Source organism: Lissotriton vulgaris, chromosome 1_1 (genome assembly GCF_964263255.1).
Source record: "Lissotriton vulgaris chromosome 1_1, aLisVul1.2, whole genome shotgun sequence".
Lineage (NCBI taxonomy): Eukaryota > Metazoa > Chordata > Amphibia > Caudata > Salamandridae > Lissotriton > Lissotriton vulgaris.
This window is the reverse complement of record NC_141685.1, coordinates 401,747,245-401,771,882: the sequence shown is the minus strand read 5'-3', so window position 1 is coordinate 401,771,882 and position 24,638 is coordinate 401,747,245. Positions and strand designations below refer to the sequence as shown.

Sequence of the window (24,638 nt, the reverse complement as noted above, 5' to 3'; positions counted from 1 at the left end):
GGTTGTCGGAGTAAGAATAAATCCAAACTGATCCGTGAGGTTAGCTTGTTAAGTAATATTTATTACTTAAGTAAAATACATATGAAGTTAGCCCACAGCAGAGGTTGTTAATAAAGAAAACTCCAACAGCCATCTGACGAGGGAGGAACAGAATGTAAAGGGAGTAAGAATGCATAAACACTCTAAATAGAATGAATGACGAGAAAGGATAAAACTTAAAGGGAAAGAGTTAATTACAGCATACTACATACCCCCTCCCCTTACACAAAAAACTAATATAAAACATAATCCTTAAACCTAATAGGAAGCTTGTGAGCACGAGCATCAGTGGGAACCTTAACAACAAAATCATTAGAGACACCACATTGAGAATCTCCATCACAAGGAGTAGGTACATCGGAACGGCTATTTACACAATCAAATCCAGGACCAAATGTAAAATCAGAATCATTAACAGATGAATCATTACAGTGTGCTCTGTTAAAAACATCAACATGAGAATCAGAAATTTTCACTACATTGTTTTTGCTCCACCAACCCCGATTATCAAGTTGCACAGAAGAATTAGTGACTTTGACAATGCGAGCAGGAGATGAGAATTTGGACTGACCTTTACAAATTCTAAAAGGTTTCTTAATAATAACCCAATCTATCACATTGAAAACACAACTTGAGGGTACATGGTTTCCGTCATGGAGTCTTTTCTGAACAGCTTGTTTATTGGCCACAAAATGTTTAGTTACTTGCAAATCAGTGACCAGACTTCTCTTTTTGTTCAACTCCTTACCAACGGAAAATTTAGAAAACCAATGTGGTAAAAGTTTAGACTTAGCCTCTCTACCACGGAGAGCCTTGAACGGAGTAACATTCATGCTAGAATGTGGAGTATTGAGGTATGCCCATACTTTGTTACATATAAATTCAGAAACAACAACGTTGGACGAAATAGCAGATTGAATACCTTCCTTAATGAAGCGATTTGCTCGCTCAACAAGGCCATTCGAAGATGGGCTATACAATGCAACTCTGAGATGACAAATCTCATTAGATTTGAAGAAATCAGTCATCTGGTTTGAAATAAAATGTTGACAATTATCAGTAACCACAGAATTAGGAATACCTTCAATCTTCAAAATATTTTGGAGAAACTTGATAACAGAATCCGAATTAGCACTCTGAACAAAAGAATAGTAAATCCATTTCGAGTGATAATCAATGGCAACAATACAATACCTTCTTTCAGACGGGAGAAGTATGAAAGGGCCTGAAAAATCAACAGCAATTTTGTCCCAAGGTTGATCCGGAAAAGGAACCGGAGACAAAGGTTGTTTGTTAACTTTCCAATGTTTATCTGAAACAATACATGTAGAACAATTGTCAATAAAAGAATGTACATGTTTGTCAATGTTAGGCCACCAATAAATAGTTTTGATTTTCTTACACGTAGCAGAAATGCCTAAGTGACCCTCGTGAGCTAAAGCAATGATTTTGCATCTTAGTGAAGAAGGAGGGACAAAAAGGCCATTCCTGACACAAATTCCATTTTCAAATGAGATCTCGTCACTAACTTGTGCGAAAGGTCTTAACTCACTACTCAGACTTTTACTGTTAGGCCATTTGGTTCTGATGAAAACCTCCACTTTCTTTAAAATATCATCATTTTCCATGGCAATCACCCAATCATTTTGGGAAATGGCGCTAGAATATGAAGAAATAGCATCAATTAAACCTACAACACAATCAGAATTCGTGTGATCTTCATCCTCAGCAATGCTAGGAAGTGGCAGCCGGGAAAGACAATCGGCATGTATATTCTTACCCCCTTGAATGTATTTCACTGTCAAATTGTACTCCTGTAACTTGGAAAGTAATCTCACTAGGCGGGCAGATGCTCTACCCAAACCATTGCCAGATAACAAAGATACAAGCAGTTTGTGATCAGTGTACACTTCACAAGGGATACCCCAGATATAAGTCTTAAACTTTTGAATAGCCCACACAATTGCCAGTGCCTCTCGCTCAATCGTGCTATAGCTACATTCAGCTGTGGTCAGAGCACGAGAAGCGAAAGCAATAGTATTTTCCTTATGATCCACCCATTGCCCGAAGACTGCTCCCAAACCCTTTTGGCTAGCATCTACAGAAATAAAGGGTTTAGCTCTGGGCACAAAAGGTTGTAAAGCAGGAGCATTGATAACTAAGAGTTTAACTTCATCAAAGATATCTTGAAGAACAGAAGACCAGTCCAATTTAGAACCTTTCTTCAATAGGCTCCTGAGTGGCTGAATAGTTTGAGCATATCCCGGTACAAACCTAGCGTAGTATTCGCAAAGGCCAAGGAAAGACCTCAAGGTATCTTTGTCTGAGGGAGGAGGCGCTTTGCGAATAGCTTCAATGTTACAAAATTTAGGTTTGATGCAATCTTTAGATATTATGTGTCCCAAATACTCAACTTCACGAACAAGTAATTTAAATTTGTTGGCTTTTACTGTCATACCTTTCTCACGTAGGATAGAAAGTACCTGCCTCAAAATAACCAAATGTTCTTCTTCAGTTTCCGTATGTATCAATATATCATCTTGAAATGCCTGCACTTGACTTAAATTACCAAAAAGACTGTCCATCAATTTCTGAAACACACTTGCGGCCGAAGCTAGGCCAAAAGGCAATCTCAGATATTTGAAAGCCCCAAATGGTGTCCTGAAGGCTGTGAGGGGTTGAGATTCAAGAGATAATTGGATTTGATGGTATGCTGAATGCAGATCTATGGTTGAGAAAAATTTAGATTTACCAATGTTGGCCAACATTTCGTGTATGTGTGGTAAAGGGTGGCAGTCGACTAATATATTTTGATTTAGAGACCTTAAGTCTACACATAGCCTTAGATCCCCATTAGATTTCTTTCGCAAAACTACTGGAGAAACCCATTCTGAAGCATTGATTGATGCAATGATGCCATCAGCTTGTAAACTAGAGAGAAGGCTTTTAAGGTCTTCTCTAATACTGATAGGGATAGGCCGGACTTTATGAACCACAGGGTTAGCATTATCTTTTAACATTATTGTATGTTCAAAACCCTTTACCTTACCAATCGTATTCTTGAAGACTTCAGGAAAATCAGCTGTGAGATTATCAACAATAGCATTCTCATTAGTTAAAGCTAAAACATTTTGTGGTAATTCACCAAGAATTATGGGAGGATCTTGTCCAGGGCGTAGGATAATACCTAAGAGACCTAGATCTTTCCATCCAACTATATTTCTTCCTTTAATAGCTACATAAATTTTAGTTTTGATTGATCTCCCTAGGCAAGTAAGTATGTCCCAAAAATATCCAATTAAATTAATGTCTCGTTCACCAAATGCCTTTGGATTTATGTCAGGGGCAAGAAGTGGGAGTTTATCAGGCCATAGTTGATAGAATGTATGATCAGCAAGGATAGTAACAGGTGAACCTGAATCGGCCATGGTATAAATTACCTTATTATCAACAATAATATCAACAAATGGACCCTTAATAGGTTTGTCAAAAGATTCAGGAACATCTATAGCAACTACCATGTTTGCAAATTGTGAAGAACAGTCTGAACTTTCAGATGTATCAACTGAGATGTTATTAATATGAGGTTTATAGTTCTTAGAGTTAGAAATCAAAGTTCTCTTGTTACAAATGTTGTAAAAATGTCCAAACTTCTGACAGTTAGTGCACTTTTTCCCTTGTGCAGGGCATGAGGGATTGTTACCAATATGATTATTTGAACCACAACGAAAACAGATCAACTGAGGCTTAGTATTAGTCTGGTTCCTGAAGACTCTTCTGTTAGGACCTTTAGGAGTAATAGCACAGACAGAACTTTCCTCAGAGATTAAATTCATGGATTGAGTTAAGTCATGGTGAGAAGAAGTTCCAGATTGTTGATTGGTAGCTAAAACTCTGGACGTGACAATTGACCTTTCAATGCTTTTAGCTATGTCGATGGTCTCTGTTAGCGTAGGATTTATGGATGTAAGTAACCGTTCTTGAACCTTTTTGGAGTAACAATGAAATATGAATTGGTCTCTAATATAAATATCAACACCATTACCAAAGTCACATTTCTCAGCAAGAACTCTCAAATTGGCGATATAGTCTTCGACAGACTCTTCCGATGACTGCTTGCACATAGCAAAATTGAATCTTTCTAAAATAACACTAGTAGCATCTGGATATTGTTTACTTAGTCGTAGTTTTGCTTCAAGATATACATTCCACTCTGCATCTTCTGACACTGGTGGAGGATAGTGAGGAAGATTTTGGAAGACTCTACGACCAGCAGTGCCAAGATGATTTATTAATAGTGCTAACTTCCTAGTGTTAGTATAATCATCAGCATCAATAGCAGTCAGATAATTTTCAAAATCTTTTATCCATTCAGACCACTTTAAATCTGGTTTGCCAGGTTTTTGTAAAAATGGTGAAGGTTGTATGACACCTTGTATTGAAGCCATGACTGAAATAAGTGAAGCAAAAATGAGTAAATAAATAAATAAAGTGAAACAAACCTTACAGGAAGTAGTTCGAATATTGTGAATCCATGAGGAAATAATTCCTAAATATCGCCGGTGTAGTTTGTAATAAACAATAAAAGCGTTGAAATTAAATACTAATAAGTATTTCCTGAAGAAATGAGGACTGTAGAGAGATCGTGAAACGATCGCGATGTAAACATCAGAAAAACAAACTTAAAATGGCCGCCAGACGTATGACGTAATGACGTGCAATCCCACAATGCTTAGCTACACGTTGTCAACAAGACGTCAGAAGCAGAATGAAGATGCGGGTGAAGGCTCGAGCATCAATCGCGTGAGTAGCGATTTGAAATTGAAGAATGCCAGTTGCTTTAAGAGGTTGAAACGAACGTAGAAAAGTTTAAGGAAAATCAAAAAACTTATCACGCACCTTTTTAAAACGAGTCTTTGTGAAGAAGAGACGCTCTTGTCCGTAGGCTCCAATTCATTTGAAAATGCGAAGAATGAAGGAGAATTAGCTCTCTTGAAAAATACCCCACTCCTGGTACTAAATTGTAGCGTGGAGGTTGTCGGAGTAAGAATAAATCCAAACTGATCCGTGAGGTTAGCTTGTTAAGTGAAGAACTGCAAATAGAGAAATTATTTTCTTTAAAAACTCCTGACAGATAATTGAGCCCATTTCACAATGGATTAGTTCAGAGGATGCTGAATCAGGCAGTTGCTCCAACCTCTTCAGCCTCTCTAGTATGGGAGATGTGAACGACCTAAGTAGATGTTCAATACTGTCGAGGGATACAGAGGATAATTGTTCCTTGGTCGTACAGTTCCTGGTAGGTATTGAACCAGGACTGGATACAGTCAGTGTGGGGGTATTTATGGAAGATATTATTTCATGTGGAACCTCCTGACCTGGATCGGGAAGTAATGTAGCCTTTGTAGTGAGTGCAGATGTATCAATAGCCTTTTTTCCCTTTCCAAAGTCAGTTTGGCTGATCTTAACTCTTTGTGGAACGCCTCCCCTCCTCCGTCTCTTGTTTGGTGGCGGTCCAAAGACTTTAGCGACTTCCCGTTTCCCAGCTTTCTTTTTTAAATTCCCCACCACTACTCGAGGAGTATCGGGTATAATTTCTATGGCTGTATTAATGTCACTAGTAATTAAAGTATTATTTTGTTCCACACTATTAAGGGCAGTCGATGAAGGGGGCGTATCTCGCAGGAGCATAGGAATACCCTGCGTAGATAACGGATCCTCATTTCCTAGTATCAAGCCTACACCCGCTGGATTAGTCTGGGGTGGTACGACCAAAGGGGATCTGGTTTTAATAGCTTCAATCGAGCGGCGACGCTCTGCCCTGCGTTCAGCCAGTGCGCAATCCCTTTCCATATCGGGGGCAGGTTTTCTAAAGTAATTATCCAGGGTACCTTTGCTATTTCCCCCTCCATCAACAAGCACCATTTTTTCGGGGTTAGCAGCCATAGGTGCTAGGAAGATCAGTGTTAGTGATATATAGCAGGACTAATGTGGTTTGATTTAGTAACTTTGGTATTCCAAAGAATAACCTTTAGTAATGAAAATGCGAACCCCAGATAAGTTCCCCTCCAGCGTTGTTACCCAATGGGTGGATATTATTAGAAGGGCAACCAAGGTGGAGGCCCTATAGGTGGTCACTGGATAAATAAGGTGCTCAATATCAATGAGGGAGCAGACTTACTGAATAAGGTGGTGGCGTTTAAACAATGTAAGAGAATGGGCCCAGCCCAGCCTCCTTCAGCCACCGAACGGCCACAAAACGGCCCGCCCCTTGCCCGGGCTTCGCCCGCGCGCGTCCCGCGTTGTGTGGGGGAAGGCGGCGCTTTAAGCGCGATGACAGCGCCTCCCCCAGCAGCAGCAGCTGTGTAAAATTGGGCTCAAGGGCAGCGAGAGCAGTCAGGTGCACCCTGGGACCACGAGTCCCACCAGGGCAACAGGCACGTCAAGACGGACTCCTCCACCCACGCACAGGACGGCAGCAGAGAGCAGCAAAGATCCTCAGGTCAGGAAAAAGCAATTTGCAATGGGCCCCGCGCTGCGTGGGGGAAGGCGGCGCTTTAAGCGCGTTGACAGCGCCTCCCCCAGCAGCAGCAGCTGTGTAAAATTGGGCTCAAGGGCAGCGAGAGCAGTCAGGTGCACCCTGGGACCACGAGTCCCACTAGGGCAACAGGCACGTCAAGACGGACTCCTCCACCCACGCACAGGATGGCAGCAGACAGCAGCAAAGATCCTCAGGTCAGGAAAAAGCAATTTGCAATGGGCCCCGCGCTGCGTGGGGGATGGCGGCGCTTTAAGCGCGATGACAGCACCTCCCCCAGCAGCAGCAGCTGTGTAAAATTGGGCTCAAGGGCAGCGAGAGCAGTCAGGTGCACCCTGGGACCACGGGTCCCACCAGGGCAACAGGCACATCAAGACGGACTCCTCCACCCACGCACAGGACGACAGCAGACAGCAGCAAAGATCCTCAGGTCAGGAAAAAGCAATTTGCAATGTGCCTATCCACTTCCAGATAGTTAATCACTGGAAGTGTGATGAGTGGCAAACTGGCTTTAAACAAGGTCTGGCTCAGGCAGCATAAAGTTACTTTTCCACTCAAGTTATCCAAAATGTGATTTCACCATTATATCAGATTTTTAAAACTGTACAAGAAAAAACTTTAAAGGACTGTGCTAGCATTTTCCAAGGCGGAGATATGAAATAAAATATTTTAATCGCAGGCCTAGCCTTGTCTTATAGAAAATGTAGATGGACATAAAAGCAAAGCCGGTTTTAGTCTTTCAGTCAGTGTGAGGGCACTTTTTCTAAATATAGTGTGCCATTTTTTAACGTATTATGCACCTGATCTTTCAGCTTATAAGGTACACTTCAAGGAAGACTTATTAAAGTATAAAATTAGGTTTTCTTACATGGCTAATGTGCTTTTCCTGATCATATGTTACAAAAGTATCTTTAAAGTCCAGGCCAGCTAGAGCAAAGTGGTGCTACTAGCACATATACATATATTTTAAATGTATGTGGGTGGTGTAAATACATTCTGCAGCCCACATAGGATATTTAAATCCTTTCCCATTGGTGCATTTTATTTGCCATCTGTTATGGCCTTCCAAGAAAGGTAAATTGAGCAATTGTAGCAAACTAGTTTTACCAACACTAGTTTTACAGCCAGCCCACACCCACTATGTATCCGATTAGCAGTGTCAAAGATCATAAGGTCCTAATACCCGCAAAAAAGGTTCCAGAAAAAGGCAAAAATTCTAGAATGGCAAAGAAGAAAAGCCTAGTGAAGGGGCAGATTAAATACCAATTAAGTTATACTCTCAGCTGATAGTAATGTTAAATAAACCTAAACTGAATGCTCAGCAAAATTGTGGTTAAAGACCCTTGGCTCATGACAGAAAGTGGGTTGAATGAGCTGAGGTAAAAGTACCTAGCAATGAACAGACCTATACAGCAAGTGCAGACCTGAACAAGAGGGAAACAATTATGGGCGGCGAGGTGGGGATCAGGCATGGAAAGATATCACTCTCCTGTTTGAGTCACATTGCAGCATGGGAGGGTGGTGCCAAAGTCATGCAACACACATCCAGTCAGTCCTAGCTTTTTAGTCTGCATCACTTTGCATCATGTGTCTTTCGGTTTCTTCTCATTAGAAGGATGGGGGTCCTAATACTTACTACTCTGTGTTGTTGACTAAAAGTGGACTATGAAGGAATTCTTGCTTCACAGCTTAGTCAGTGGCTCAGAACTACAGTTGAGCTCCCTGATCAGGGGTTGCACACTTGCATCCTGAAGGTCCGGTAGCAGCGTCAGTCCTCTGAACAGTCATCTTTGAGTCTGGCATTGATGGTGGACAGTCCACGACAGTAGAACTTCACCACAGCTTATTTGCTGAGAGCACATTGACAATTTTTAGATGACACAACAGTGACATATGAATTTTCCATAAGCTAATGGTTCATTGAATTCTCTCTATGTATTGTAAGCGGTGTGGGAGAGAATTAAAAGCTCGCTCTCACTACTTACAGTCAATGTTGTTTTCTTTTAGAAGGTGGTGTTGTCTTTCCTCAGGTACTGTTTCAGTTGATGAATTGTATGACATTTCAAAACAACTTGTATGGAAATATACAGAGGACAACCAAGCAAATAACCACTCAACTAGAAGCTTTTATTTAAAGTATATCTGAAGTGCAGACCGGGTCATGGGGCAACAGAGATGTCCACATAGAAAAGAAAAAATCAACAAATTCAGATTTCACAAAGAATCTTACCCCAGATGATCAGCAGCGGACCTTAATTTAAGAGGTCTGAACTGGAAGATCTAGCTCAGATGGATTTTAAATCTGAAGTTGCCGGCATGGAGCTCAATGAGGGAATCACGCACCACAGTAGACATCCAAAAAGTAAACAGCCCTAACCAAATTCTTTGAAGCTACTGTCTTGAAAGACATGATTGCAGAATGTTATGTTTGGATCACCATATTCACAGAAGATGCGGTCATCTTCATTAGTCAACCAAAAGTGTCTGTTCAAACTATAAGACATTGTTTGAATTTGTTAGTCAGTGTAGCCGCAACACTTCTCGAAATGCTTAATTATTATGAACTGCACAGGATAAAGGAGACATGTTTTTGAATATATGTACTTCATATCAAAATGTGTAGAGCCTGATTTCGAGTCAAGCAGAGCGATATCCGCAGGTGAGATACTTACTGCCTGCCCTGCCTGAAAACGAATCAGCCTGTGTTTCAGCGCCTGGTTTTCCTGGGTGCTGGAACACTGGGCCCTATTTTACCAGCTCAAAATTCCTAAATAGCAGTGAAATCTTGCCCTTTGTCCCAGCCAAGCTTTTTCTTTGGTGGTGCTCCACCCCCTGCCAGGCTTATTCTTCCCTCCCCCTACCTTCCTCGCCTCAATAGGAAGACACTGCTCCCACTTACCACCTTGGAATTGAGGATAACCTGCAGACTTATGCTCAGCAATTCTATATCTGCACAGTTATTCCCCATTGTGAGGGGTCTAATTCATTATAGGTGTAAATCCATGTGGAGATACTAGTTGTTAATTTCAGTCCCTGGAAATCTCTGAAGGCAATTCCGTCAACTTCTAATCAGTGCATTAGTCATAAATAATGTGGAGCAGAAAGCCTCAACAGAGAAAAAGTTGACTGTGTTTTGTTTAACATTATTTAAAATGAGCTCTCAGTTCATAAGTAAATGATACTGACTTATGAAATACTACGATGCAAGAGAGAGGAAAGCGAAACTTAGGTCAGTAATGCTAACTATTAGCCCTCACCTGTTACATGAGCACGAGTCGGGATCACAATAGCCCTTTCCGACAGCCTTTCATGTCTGAAAAAGGCCATGAAAAGGCTGTCATATGGACTTTGGGAACACTAACAGGGCCCCTTCTATTGTGAGCCACTCTAAAGTGGCCCACGGGGCACTGCACCTCCATGCACCGTGTGCCATGCACCACATGGTGGACGGCACACGGTGCATGGAGGTGCAGGAATCGTAATTTGGCGGTCGAACCACCGACTGCTTGTCAGGCTGGCTCCTAACCACCGCCACGATAGTGGTTGGCGGTCAGACCGCCCAACATCTTAATGAGGCCCTGTATTCTGAAAATGAGTCTAGAGAATATGCAAATTAATAACGGAGCAAGTGCAGCTGAATTGAAGGAAGAATAATATGTTTTAGGTATGTTAAAACTGTTTTAATTTGGGGCGTCGGGGCACTAATACAAAAGCCTACAAGGCAGGCACTGCTAGCTTGGTCAAAGTCCCGACCTTTACATATTTAGGTGTTCTATTTGACGATCAATTAAAATGGAATACCCTGAAGGAGGAAAAGACAAAGGTGATGAATAAAGCCCTGGGAGCAATCACAAACTATGCACACCAGTCAGGTACATGATCCCCGGGGGTGATCTTAAAATTATACCAATCATTTTGCATTTTCCAAGGCCTTGTATGGGAGTGAGATTTGGGGCTATATGATAGTTGATAAATTACATATAACACAAAATAAATTTCTAAAGCGAATTTAAAAAGTGCTACAGGGAACTCCTGCATTCACTGTAAACGAGGAATTGGGGGTCAAATACCTTACAGACCTAGTGGCAGTCAGTCCTTGGCTCCGCTGGGTGAATGTTTGGTCCAATGAAGAGGCTTCGTTTAACCAAGCAGTAACCGCAGATTGCCTCTCCTTGGACCATGCATTAAATATTCCCTGGGCAAGATACATTAAGGATGCACTCAGAGCCCTGGGAAGATCGGATATATTTATGAATTATACGACAGTGAAGATGGAGGATAAAATGTTAATTAAAAACGTATTTTTAAAAACAATTTGCGCTGAACATGAAAGAAAGGACCTTTATGAAGCCTAGGGCAAGAGCCCGCGCTTTAGTTAAATCTGCGCCGGTAATGGAGCCTTAGCTCTTCTTATTAACTAGTCCCCATGAGCGTTTTTTAATTACTCGTTTTATACTAAATTTGTTTCACCATTTAGTTGCATCACCTCCTGGTTTTGTAGTACGTACCGAGGATAGAGGGCCCTGTGGCTGCGACAACAGGTTTCTACAGGATATTTTACACTTTATCTTTCTATGTAAATATTTTACGTTGCCTAGGCGTCACTTTCTTAAACCTTTCTCGAAAGATATGAGGTTCAGGCTAGCTTGTGTTGCTCTTTTACACTTGCAACTCATGCAAGATGGCTGTACATTGAGTGGTTATTCATTTACTAAGAGCAATGATAAAATCAAGAAAATCTAGACAGGATTGAGCTCGTGAGGGACAGTGTGGGACTAGGCTGGGATGATAGAAGAATTAAACGTACAGGTTGGATTATATGAGTGTATTTATGTCACGTGAAAGTTATGTAAAGAATTGTGCTATCAGGATTTTTTTCTAAAGAGTAATTTTAGGTCAAGGTGTGTCCTGTTTCTTAGTAAAATAAAAATGATATCTGTAGGATTACTGTGTGATGAACTATATTTTAATGAATTTAATATTGTTTTAATGTATGATTTCTTTAATGGCGGAATTACTGCTGAATGAAAATTGTTTATATATATATATATACTTCTGAAGTTAGTGAACTGCTTTCATCATAGCATGCTAACTATCATATCTAACACTTTTTTTAATTTTTTTTTTGCTGTGAATTTGGAACAAACATTATCTTGTAAAGATGGCTACATGCCACGTGCAAATGCAAAATGGTTAATTAATATACTTATTGCAAGCAGAACATTAATGGTTAATCCCAGTGTATATCTGCCTCATGTTGGGTGCAAGCGTTATATATAGTGCTTTATGACTAAGAGTGTGTGTGTGCGTGTGTGTGTGTGTATATATACACACACAGACTCTTTTAGACATGACGCACTATATATAATGCTCGCACATATATTAGTTCAGGGGTCTAAAATATATATAAGGACCCTAATACCGGCCTTGAATTTACCTTAGGACTCCTCAACCAGAGCTGTTGATTGCAGGGGTTGCCGAATACCGAGGCTGCCTAGATTTGGTTCCACCTCAATCCTCCATCCCCCACCACTCTACATTTCCGTCTTTATTCCACTTTTGCAGGTTCTTTTTTTTATCTTAGGTTTCTCAATGCTTGGTCACTATTTTACTGCTTTCTTATCTTTCCTACTACTTTCTCCCTTTTCTGCCTTTCTCCCTATTGCTCGGAGTCAAATCTGATGATTGAAAAATAATCCTGGGTATCCAAAAATTAGGTCCAGTACCCAGAACTTGTAAGCACCGGCACACATTAAGCTCAGTGTGCATTATTATCTGATACCTGCTTGAGGCATTGTCTTTTGGTTCTCTTATATGCCTATGACTATGATTGTCTAATAGCATTTTAAACAAAACACCCTTTTTTTTAACCATAGAAAATATGTGATCTCCTGTAAGCAGTGTGAAGTACCAGTGTCTGTCCCATGGGATCCAAGTAACCGGGTAAAATGTTTTTTTTTGTTTTTTATAAATCATTTCATTGTGTTTTTTTGGGGGCAGAACGCGGTGTAGAACGCATGTTTTTGTGATGAGCAGATTTAGCTGTAATAATTAGATAACCACAGACTGTGTAATATCATACGTGCGTCCCTAAAGTAATGTAAATTGACCCTGCTATGGTCAGAAATGCATTTGAACGAAAGCCGCTTACTAAATGTGTTCATCGTTGTGCCTTCCTGTCGCTCTTCTAAATAAAAATTCAAGAGGTCCATTTCTGGCCCAACTTGGTTGTTGCTGCAACTCTTGATCCGCACAGCGTTTGCAAGAATACAGAGAAAGAACCACAAAAGCCCATTTCCATAGCTCGTCAAATGACATTCAGGCTTCGCCTCCATTTTTATGGCCCTTTGAGACGCAGACTTTTTGAGATGTCTGTAGTTCTTTGCTGCCTGCTTCTTTTAACCTCTTCGCTGCTGATGACGAGCTCATCATCAGCCACGGTGGTCGTGTGCGGATGACGACCTGAGCTCGTCATGTAACGCAGCTTTTTCAAATTTGCCGCACACAGCGGGAAAAGCCGCCGCAGCGATGCGGATATACAGAATATTTAGATAATTAAATCCTTTAGGTCCATACCGTAGTGCTAGAATGGGCTAGCCAATGTCAAGTGGTGGGAGCAAATTTCTTTTGCTTGCAGTTTACTCATGCCCTCAACACCAGCCCTCAACTGGAGCGTCCTGCACGTGGAAAATGCGGCCGTAACGCATGTACAACATGCTCAAATGTCATTTGTGTTCGTTATTTCCCATTGCTTTCCCCAGTCTGTACAAAGGGTGTGTAAATATTGGGAGTACCCTATGTAAAACTAGTTTGTGCCAGTTAATTTTGCTCTCAACCTTACCAGTTGGGTCTGCTTCAACCTGAAAGTATCTGAATTTCAGATTCTCAAACTTTTCAGAGGCTGATTCTTAGCGTAGGGCCTCTACTGAAGCAGTACTCTCGCCCTGTTTCAGAAAGAGAGACTGGTACAGAGATTCTGGGGCCTCTGGAGTCCACAACAACACTACCATAAAAAAACACTGCCAAAGCAAATAGGTCTGGGTTTAAAGTAACCACAAATTTAAAAGAGGCATTCACAAATGTAGTGGCGCCTGGCATCTACGGAGACGGACTTGCGAGCTCAAAAAAAGAATATATATATAATATATATATATATATATATATATATATATATATATATATATATATATATATATATATAAACACTTAACGAGTCCTCTGCATCTGACCTCTTCTTTCTTCAACTGCACCCCGGCCACCAGAAAACTCCCTTGACAAATCCTGATGCTGCTCTCATGTAGGAGAGCTGTGCCCTGATTGGAGGGACCGGCCTCACTCGCCCGCTCCATAGTGCACTGGAGGCCTGTACTTGCTCTAACCCAGCTGGCCTGAGATAGCTGGGTTACAGACGTTTAAAGTGCATGTGTGGCTGGCCGTCACATGATGGTCGGTCAAAAAGACACGCACACTTTAAACAGTGCACCGGGGGCGGCTCTAGGCTCATGGTGACCCTGGGCAGGGAGCGTAGGTAGGGGGCCCTGGAAGAGGGGGTCCTGGCGGGGCGCAAACCCCCCCGGAGCTCAGGAAGGTGTTTTAATAAAACGTCCAGAAAAGACGTTAGTTGACCAGTACCTGCGGCTGCTTCTACCCTTCTGAATTCGTCTCAGAACGATAAAATTTAGGAGGAGGAGGGTATTGTGACACACGACGTGGCCAGCAGTGGGTAGGGAACGCAGGCGCGGAGGCCGGTGAAGAGGGGGACGGGGGGGGGGGGGGGGCAGGGTGTTTGGAAGTGGAACAGAGCCGGAGGCCGCCAAATCCCTGCCAGAGGCCGCCACGCAAATATGTATCCATCCTCAGAGGATTATTATATTAAGGATATATATTGGCATGGTGGTCCCTGGGGTTTGGTGGCCCTGTGCAGGTGCACAGCTTGCACATGCCTAAGGCCGCCCCTGAGTGCACATATAGTCCACCATCCTCTCTGCTGCTGTCATTCAGCAGGCGCCACCCCATCCCGACACTCTGTTCAGGACAGGGAATGAAAAATAAAGTGGTAATGCACTACCATTTTAGTTTTCATCTCTGGGGCTTTGGGCGTAATTTGAGTGGAACAACGCTCCTCCGCTCTAGTTGAGGAGCTGCCCCTGCACAAATGCTGTGTGCACGCATTACACTCCTGAATGTTTGTGGTATTAAACCTGTCTAGAACTCATATAGGAGGAAAAAGAATTCATTGTGACAAACCGCATGGTTGAGTTTGTTTTTCAGATTTAGAATAATCCTTTGTGCATTCTACTGGAAGCACTTCCTTGTCGGTAGAATGATACATCAGTGACTGATAGCATGAGGTGAGAAGGTAAAACTCCTTTGTGTGCAGCCAAGCCAAAGCCTATGTTAAAGAATTGCAAAAACATCTCATCCAGGCAGCTGCACTGTCAAGTCAGACCTAAGAAGGGAAGTTTACCTTACTTAGGTGATCATTAAAAAAAAGAATAGTCATGCACTAATATTCAGTGTTTTTTATCATTCACGTATATATTAATTTGGGGGTTATTTAGAATATGTGGGAAGCTATACTAAATCTGGCAAAATGTGTGGAAAGTGATTTTCAGTGCATTTAATTCGAGTTTTGCATTAAGATAAAACTACTGCATCTCGTGCCTAATAGAAGTACCAGAGTATAAGCTAAAAGCTGGTTCTAATTTCACTCTAATAGTTGTGGAAAATGAGTCCGAAACAATACTTTCACTTTCATCTCTATATTTGCTGTAGAGTCATAAGTGATTTGGTTATTGTATTACAGAATTGTGGTATAACAGCAAAACATTAGTGGAGTAGTGCTCATTTCTCCCAGATGGCAACGCCGCACAGCTCCTGTGTACATAAACAGCAGATTGTGGTTGTGAAAGTGCTTCCACTTAATGCCCTAAAATGTTCTTCCTGGTCTTTATAAAGGTAATCTTTTCTGTGTTTCTACTAGGGGCCTTATAACAACGTCCCTGATGTCCTCCGGTAGCTCCTCGCTAGAGTTCCCTATACCTGGGAGATTGATAATAGTGGGGAGCGAGGAGGCAACAGAAACAACGGGGATTACAAGTGGGATCCAGAAATTTGCCTTAGAAATTGGGAATTACAGAATTTCATCCTTAGGCTGCCTCCACTTTCAGCTTTCAACATGCATAGTCCCTGGGTGAGCTTTAAGTGGTTGTAAGGAGTTTGTAGGGAAGGAAAGGGTAGCATCAAGGGATAGTAAGGGGCTTTTAGGGTTCAGCGAGTGGTAGGGTTAGGAGTTAGTAAGGCTATTTGTAGTTAAGGAAAGTGTACTTTTTAAGAGTAGTAGGAGTTTTTTGGGGTTCAGGGAAAGGTAGCATTAAGGGGCAGCGGGGAGTTTTAGGGTCCAGGGATGGTTGCCATTAAGGGTAAGTAAAGGGTTTGTAGGGTTCAAGGAAATGTAGATTTAAAGGGTAGTTAAGGCTTTTAGGTTCCGGCATGGGTAGCATTAAAGAATAGTCAGGGGATTGTAAGGTGCAGGGAAAGGTAACAATAAGTGATAGTAATATTTTTTTTGAATGGTTCAGTGATAGATAAAGTCAATGGGTATTGAGGATCTTTCGGCGTTCATGAAAAAGTGATGTTAAGGGGTAGTAAGGATTTTTTAGGTTTCACGAATGGTTAAATGTAATGGGTAGTGATGGTCTTTAGGGTTGATAGGGTTCAGGGAAGGGCAGTGTTAAGGGGTAGTAACAAGGGCTTATAGGGTTCAGGGATGGTTAGTGTTAAGGCTTTTTAGTTGTTCTGGAAAGGGTAGCATTTTGGGGTATCAAGGAGTTTATAAGTTTCCAGGGAGTGGTTGTGTTATATGGCATTACACGATCTTTAGGTTTTATGGGAGGGTAAATGAAAAAGACAGTGCATTAAATAAGTAAATTATTTTGATGTGAAATAAATATTCGTAATTTTTGAAAATTCAATAAATTAAAATTAATAATTAAGTGACGTTTTGAGAGCCAAAGAGCTTGCAAAAGTCACCCCATCCTATACATCTTAAAACTAGGAATTGGAAAGAAAAGACCATTCTTTCAAGGAGTGCCATGTGAAGCTATCTGAAGGGGATGATGGAACAAGAAGGTGAGGGGGGGCGGTCAGCTGGGACTGCAAAACAGCAACACATTTTTTCGGACTACTATCCTCCCGTCTGTGCTGCTGCAGAGAAAAAACAAACCTCATACTTATCTAGGAGACATGCAGCATTATAGAGAGTATTTGCCATTGACCTTGCTCACAAAAAAACTCATTTTGTGCTTAACTAATTTAAGACACTTACAGAGTTCAGGAGGGCAACACCACCATCACATGCGAGTCCAACTAAAATATAAATATGTATATATATATACTAATATAATCCAATGACTTTTAGTTTGTTTTATAATTTACATAAATACCACATTACTTTTCTACCTAATTTTGTATAGGCTATGCTACCCAGTGGGTGTATATACAAAACGCATGTGCTTCTAATGCATCATAGGTGTGTAGAGGTACTGAACAAGTTATACATTTTTGTATTGAAGATTAACTCTGTGTGCAGATGACAGTTGACGACATGCGTCCAGTATGTTCCACACAAGTTTATTATTGGTTCTGCAGAAAAAGTTTCGTACAGGGCAAAGTTTCTACATAGTAGATGCTAAGCGGTGTAAGCAGTCTTGAGTTATTCAACAGAATTGTCTCAGAGGATTGTGTGTACCAGGTACTAACCTATGTACATGCGCTTCTTTTGTTTCAGAAGATGAGTTATCTGTAAAGGTTTCACCACAATATGAAGGCTGCAGGTAGTATTACCTTTAACGCCTTCCCACCATGTTTATTTTAAGTGAATAGTCTCTCTTTGGACAAGTTTTGCATAGAGAGTACTGTTATGATACTTTCTTAAGACTCTGTAGTGTATTTTTCATGGGAGTTTTACTGTCTGCACACACACATTGTGGTACAGAGTAAGTTTTCTGCTTAGAGTAAGCCTTGTTTATAGTACCCGGTGTACTACTCAAATCAACTTCATTTCACAGTGTAGTTTCAGTGACTGTGAGGGGTTTGTTACAGGAAAAAGCTGTCTGTAGTCTGGCATTAATTTTGGAACTGATGTTTGTGCCTCTGATCAGTTGCACACATATTGAACACTGTCTGCAATGAGGGTTTCCCATATGTCTGTTATGGATTGTTAATGTAAACTATGCTATCTGTGAAGTATATGATATACGGTCAGTATTGAAACACACACCCCTGGTGGATACGCAAGGCAGGCAACCAGAGGCTTTGGGGCCCGAGGGTGAGCTGGCCTCCAAACACAATGTCAATAAAACAACAAATCCTCCCAAGATTTTATTTTGCTTATTATATTTCCTCAGGATTCTACCTGAAACAATCGACTATTGGCCATACACAAAAATGTGAGTGGATGTCCTCACTCACCAAGTGTCATGCTTCTTTTTTTTTTTTTTTTTTTTTTTTAATTTGTTTTTATTGCAGAATTAGAAACCATAGCATACAATTGCTCAACCAGTCCACTCATGGTGTCCCCCCGCATCAATCGTAAGAGCGTATATCATACACAGCCATTCAGCCCGCATCCCGGAGGCCGGGCGGCACTGCGTCCCAATTAGTAACAAGACATCATGGGGAGCGTCCCTGAGGGACAATGGTCGAAATCTTTTTACGTATCCGCATTTTACCCCCCCAACCATAACCTGACCCCAACATCAGCCATCCTATGCTAACATTCCGGTGCCACAGAGCCGCTACCGTCCCGTTCCCCGTACCCTACGAGGCCCTCATCATGTCCGTCCCGGGCGCCCCTGCCGCCTCCCGCTATCCACCCACGCTCCACAAACCCAGTCATCAGTCCAACCCAGTAGCGCTACAGTGACTAATCTGCCTCCCGGCTCCAATCCCACCCCAGAACAACCCCTAAACAACCCCTGGTCCCCCCCCCCCCTCCCGCTACAGATCTAATGACATCCTTGTACTCATGAGCCTCGCGGTGTCCTCGAGTCCTGTCCATTCAGTCCTCTTCCTCCACTAATGAATCACGTAAGGCCTGCACTATCAATTCCCATGCGCGCGCTGATTCTAAAGTCTTCTCATTATCAAGCTTGACGGCCTGCCTCATTCGGAGCACACTCTCGCACTCGGACCACCTCAGCAAGTCATTCGTCCACCTCCTCACAGACGGTCCTTCCCTGGACTTCCAGTGCCAGGTGATCTCTCTCTGTGCCATTATCAGCCCTAGGTCGATAAACTTACTTGTCACCTTAGTGTGTTTGGTGTGAGGGAACCAGAGCAACAGACACGCCGCCATATCAAACTCCACCTCCCTGTCGGTCACTGCATTGAGAAGGTCCCCTACCTCCGCCCAGTAGGCCTCCAGTTTTGGACAGCCCCAGAAAAGGTGATCCATATCCGCCTCCGGCGCCAAGCACCTCGGACACCGTGCGTCCTGCACCTGGAAGTACCGTCTGATCTTCTCCGGAGTCAAGTAGGCCCTATGTAATACGAAGAAGTGCACCTGCTGGAAGCGCGCGTTCCTCGTGCCCTTCCACGTACGCTTAAGTATTTGGCCCCACACCGTGTCCGGAATGGGCCTACCTATGCTCGCCTCCCAGGTCGTTTTCAGCCCCAAGAGCGGTGCCAGCCCCTTGCGCAGCATCCTATTATGGAGGCAGGTCACCGCCTTAAATGTGCCAGCGGCCATTACCACGTACTGGCATGCCATGGTCGTGTCCGGTTCGATGAGCCCCCCCTTCCAGTGTTTCTGAATGGCCGCCACCACGGCCGCATGCAAGAGGAAGCCCCCCTCCGGCAGCCCAAACTGTTCCTGTAGTACCTCGAAGGGCACCAAGGTCCCGTCAACATATAGGTCCCCTACCACTTGCAGTCCCGACTCCTCCCATTCCAACAGTGGGGACCAATCGCCCCCATGCGGCAGAGCTGTCAACATGCCGATCGGTATCTCCGGTGCATACGGTCGAGTCGCCTTCGCCCTCCTCAGACTCCTCTGCCAGCATAACCTGAGCGTCCGCTCCTCCATAGTGAGGCCTTGCAACTCCAGTTTCTGCTGCATAACTATATAGGCCAGCACATGGCGTTGTATCCCCAACTCTCGGTCGCACTCCGGCCCCCTGAACACCCTAGCTACATGCTGTGTAAGAACCTGAAGCTGCGCCGCCAAGTAATACAGCTCAAAGTCGGGGACGGCCATCCCCCCCTCAATCTTAGGGCGTAGCAACGTGTTCAGTGCCACTCTACGGCGGCCATGCCCCCAAAGGAAATCAATAACCATCGTCCGCAAATCCCTAAAGATCCTCTGGGGAATCCAGATGGGCAGCGTCCGGAAATAATACAGGAGTCGTGGAAGCGCTACCATTTTCAGCAGAGCGATCCTACCCAGCACCGTCAGGGGAAGGGATGCCCAAAAGGACATACAGCCTCTCAGCGCCCGTACGCACCGTCCAATATTGCCCTCTAATAGGTCAGCGGCCTCGTGGTAGATACGGACTCCCAAATAAGTAAAGCAAGATGGCTCCCAGACCACCCCCAAGTCACGTGTGGGGCAGGGTGCATCCGCTCGAAGCGGAAAGACACAGGTCTTCGCCCAGTTAACCCTGAGGCCCGACAACCGGCCAAACTCGGACAGCATTTCCATCGCCCCTTCCAAAGCCCGTTCCGTGTCCTCCATATACAGCAGCAGATCATCCGCGTACAGCGAGATGTGGTGCAGCCGCCCACCGCTTGCGATCCCTGCATATTCGTCTCCCGACCTGGCACGCACCGCCAAGGGTTCCATCGCCAGTGCGAACAAAAGAGGGGAAAGGGAGCACCCCTGTCGCGTTACCCTACCGACCGGATAAGCCGCGGACACCAAACTGCCCAGGCGTACTCGCGTTGCCGAGGAATACAGCACCTTCGTCCACCTGCGGAACCCCTCACCAATACCAAACCTCACTAGCACTTCATCCAGATAGACCCATTCCAAACTATCAAAAGCCTTCTCAATGTCTACAGACAACACCGCCTGGGCACCGCCCGCATCCACTACACCGTCCAGTATCCCAACCAGGCGACGAATATTTAACGCCGTGCTCCTCGTGGGGATAAACCCCGCCTGGTCCCTGTGCACCAGGCCAGTCATGTGTGGGGCCAACCTGGTGGCCAAGATCCGGCTCAATATCTTGTAGTCCACCGTCAGCATGGACAATGGTCTATAGGACCGCACATCCGTCGCTTCCCTGCCGGGTTTTAGCAACGGCACTATCAGTGCTTCCCTCATTGATCCGGGCAGACCCCCCAACCTGTAAGCCTCAGCATATACCGCCAACAGTCTGGGCGCCAAGCTATCCACGTACTTCTGATAGAACTCTATCGGTAAACCATCCACCCCTGGCGTTTTATTCCGCGCCATGTGCTTAATGGCCGTCCTGATCTCGGCCAGCGTGATCGGTCCACCTAAGGTTTCCACATCGTCATCGTCAAGGACCGGAAGCTGCCTCGTCTCCAGATATGCCGCGATTTCGTGGGCTTCTACTCCCAACTGACTCTCGTACAGTTCCGCGTAATAAGCCCGAAAGCACTCCAGCACCGCTGATTGGGGTTATACCGTGTCCCCCAGTGCATTGTTGATGCTAAGGATCGGGCAGCCTCGAAGTTCAGGATTAGCAAGCCTGGCCAGTAGCGTACCCACCTTGTCCCTTTCGGCATGCGCTCTAATGGCGTATTGCCTGTAGTCATAGCTCCGTAACCGTTCCGTTTCGGTGGCTACCACCTCCTTTGCCTCCAACAGCCGGGCCTGCAAGTCCGGTCGGGTCGGCCTGCGCCGCTCCAGCTCCCTCAGTTTTTCCTCCGCACTGGCAAGCGCATTCAGCACTGACAAACGAGCATTCGAAAACCTACCCAGGCACACACCTCTCACCACCACTTTCATCGCATCCCATTCAGCGGACCTACATGTAGCTGTACCCTCATTCTCACTGAAATACTGATCGATGCCCTGTTGGACTGCCTAACTGAACACTGAATCCTCCAGCGTGTCGGGCCGGAGCCGCCATGCTGGAATCGCAGAACGCTCTCGCTGCCATTGGACATGCACCAGCAGAGGATTGTGGTCCGAGATGGTTCTGGCCAGATACTCCGAGTGGGAGACCAGTGGGGCCAGGGACCCGCTACACAGTACCGAATCAATTCTCACATGTAGAGCGTGGAGTGCTGAGAAAAAGGAGTAGTCCCTAGCGTCCCTGTGTTGTTCCCGCCATACATCCAGTAGCCCCCACCTATCCTGCCAATCCTTCCTATGCATGGCTAGCTTACGGACCGGGGAGTCAACAAGGGGAGGGTGAGATCTGTCTAAGGCCACATCCGTGAGCGAATTAAAGTCCCCCCCCCCCCAGTATCACCGGGCCCGCTAGGAAGGAGGCCAAGGACCCGGATAAACCATCGAAAAAGCGGGCCTGATCAACATTTGGTGCATATACACAGCAGAGAACCACATCCCGACCATACAACCTCCCCTCCACCGCCACATATCTGCCCTCAGGATCCACCAATTGATTCAGCACCTGAAACGGTATCCCCGCTCTCACCCAAATCAGTACCCCTCTAGCAAACGCTGAATAAGTGGTGCCAAAAACCTGACCCCGCCATCTTTTCTGTAGTGCGGTACATTCCTTTTTCGTTAGATGAGTCTCCTGCAACATGGCAACCTGAACCCCCCTCCTCACCAGATACGCATGTACTTTGTGGCGCTTGACCATAGTTCGCAGCCCTCGGACATTCCACGTCAGGCATTTCAAGTCCGGTAACGTCCCCATGCCAGCATAAAGCGATCCAGTTCAAATGTAGCCAGTTAATACCCACACCATAGCAGTTGCCCCCCCCCCCCAAAACAAGCTTTAGAAAAGAAAACACCCCAAACCCCTCTCCCCAGGACAGAGCCCACAAACCCAGTGTCAGCCCCGATCCAAACCTTAAACCAAACACACATCGTACTAACCTGTGGTCGCCACCACAGAAGGCCTTAAGGGCCCAGGGGGGGGTGAGTTATCGCCGACCCCAGCAAGCGGAGCCCGCGCCCCGCGCTCTCCATCCCATCATGCCGATGCGGCACCCTACCCGGCGACCCACCCAGCTCCAACAGGATGCCACCCTACCAAGAACCGTGTCCAAGTCCCAATGAAGAATCAGCCATGGAAAATCCCATCGGATGTCTGGGGGGTGACCACTGGCCCCTTCATGCTCTCCGCCTCCGAAAGTTCCTCTCCAGTCCTGCCGCCTTCGTCGCCAGAGTCCGTCTCTGCCAGTTCACTCTCCGGCTGCGATCCCGTAATGGCCGCCGTCGCCGCAAGCGCCTCTCTTGTCTGCAGCCATCTGGGCCTCCCGTTTCTCCCGCTGACGCCTATTGTGGGAGCGGATCTTTTGTGACTGCCGGACCTGAGGCGGTTTAGGCCGATCTCGTCGACTTTTGTGAGTCCTGTCCGTGCCAGCCCGGTACGATTCCAACCACAACCACACTTCATCCGGGGTCTGAAAAAAGTGCGTGGCCCCGTCCAGGATTATCCACAGCTTGGCCGGAAAGAGCAAGGAGTACTGGATGCCCTCCTCCCTCAGTTCCTTTTTCACTGCCAGAAACGATGCTCTATTCTTCTGGACTGCCTGAGTGTAGTCCGGAAAGATCGTGACCCTGCCGTTTTCCACCTCATATGGGCCCGAAGCCCGGGCTCGCTGGATTAGGAGGTCCCGGTCCTTATAATGAAGGAGCCTCACCACCATCGGTCGGGGGGGGCGGCCAAGCGCTGGCGGGCGAGCCGGAACTCTGTGAGCTCGTTCCAGCGTAAAGAAAGAAGTAAGGCTCTCCGGCGACACCACAGTCCGGAACCATTCCTCCATGTAGGCCACCGCATCCTCCCCCTCAATTCGTTCCGGCAGGCCTACGACCCTCACGTTGTTCCTTCTGTTGCGGCTTTCGGCATCCTCCGTCCGTCGTTCCAACATGTCCAACCGGGTCAGGATGTCCGTTATTTTGTGTTCCGCGGTCACCACCGCTGGTTTCAGGTCCAATAAGAGCTGATCATGGTCCTTAACCTTGTCCGCCAGTTTGGCATGATCCGCTCGCAGGAGCCCCAGCCCCGTGGCGACCTGCGCAATGTCCTGCTGCAATGCCTCCTTGGTCGAGGTGATAGCATCCAGTATGGCATCCATGCGCCGATGCAGCCTCTGTTCCTGGTCCATCATTGGCGGGGGGCCTCGCCAACCTGGGATAGTGCAGCCACATCCTCCTGGCCCCGCTCCATGGTGGACGCTCCCCTGCAGCCGCCATCTTAGGGTGCTCCGTCACGGGCAGAGGGTTTCGCCAAGTCCCAACCACCACTGTGTAGTGGGACGTGTGTCTCAGCAGTGACCGCAATAAAGTGCCACCACAATGGCCGCAACTCCAAGGATCACCAGGACCAGCGCCGTCCGCCTCGCTACCGCCAGGTCCAGGAAGAGGGGGAGAAGGTGTATAGACGAGCGATCGCCCCCAATGTCCGGTCAATGCTGGGCTCCAAATTCCCCGCCGTCAGGACCGCATCCACAGCTCCCACAGCACCGATCTCGCAGCAGCGGGCCACCCCGCCAGCCGAGGCTAAGTCCGCCCAGTTTCAGTGTCCGAAGCCATCGGCCCGCGCCGCCGCCATTTTCTTCACACCCCGAGCAGCACCTCGGCCGTTGTCATACGGGGTCTCCACGGGGCCAGCAAGCCCCCAAGTGCCTTCCGTCGGTGCCCAGTTGCTCCCCAACTCTGCATAGGTCAGTCGCACCGACCAGGGGTCGCCCCGGGTGCTGATTTCAGGAGAATTAGCGGGACCCAGCACGGAGCTGCAAGCTCACGCCGCCATCCCGATCGGCGTCCAAGCCACGCCCCTTCCAAGTGTCATGCTTCATCATAGGACACCCCACACTCTCCAAAAACTTGGTTTGATGGAGAGCGGGCCTGCACCTGAAATCAGGGAGGCACTTCTAACAGTGGCGGCCG

At 45.6% G+C, this 24,638-nt stretch overlaps 1 protein-coding gene across 14 annotated transcripts in view; it reads left to right on the top strand.

The window, feature by feature from the left end:
- Positions 1-24,638, top strand: part of ACOT11 (acyl-CoA thioesterase 11) — a 791,760-nt gene that overhangs the window by 636,825 nt on the left and 130,297 nt on the right. For all 14 annotated transcript variants that reach the window (XM_086952551.1, XM_086952558.1, XM_086952565.1 and 11 more), the window contains one exon: positions 12,454-12,520. In XM_086952551.1, the coding sequence (XP_086808677.1) occupies positions 12,454-12,520 (67 nt within the window). The remainder of the gene's footprint in view (positions 1-12,453; positions 12,521-24,638) is intronic.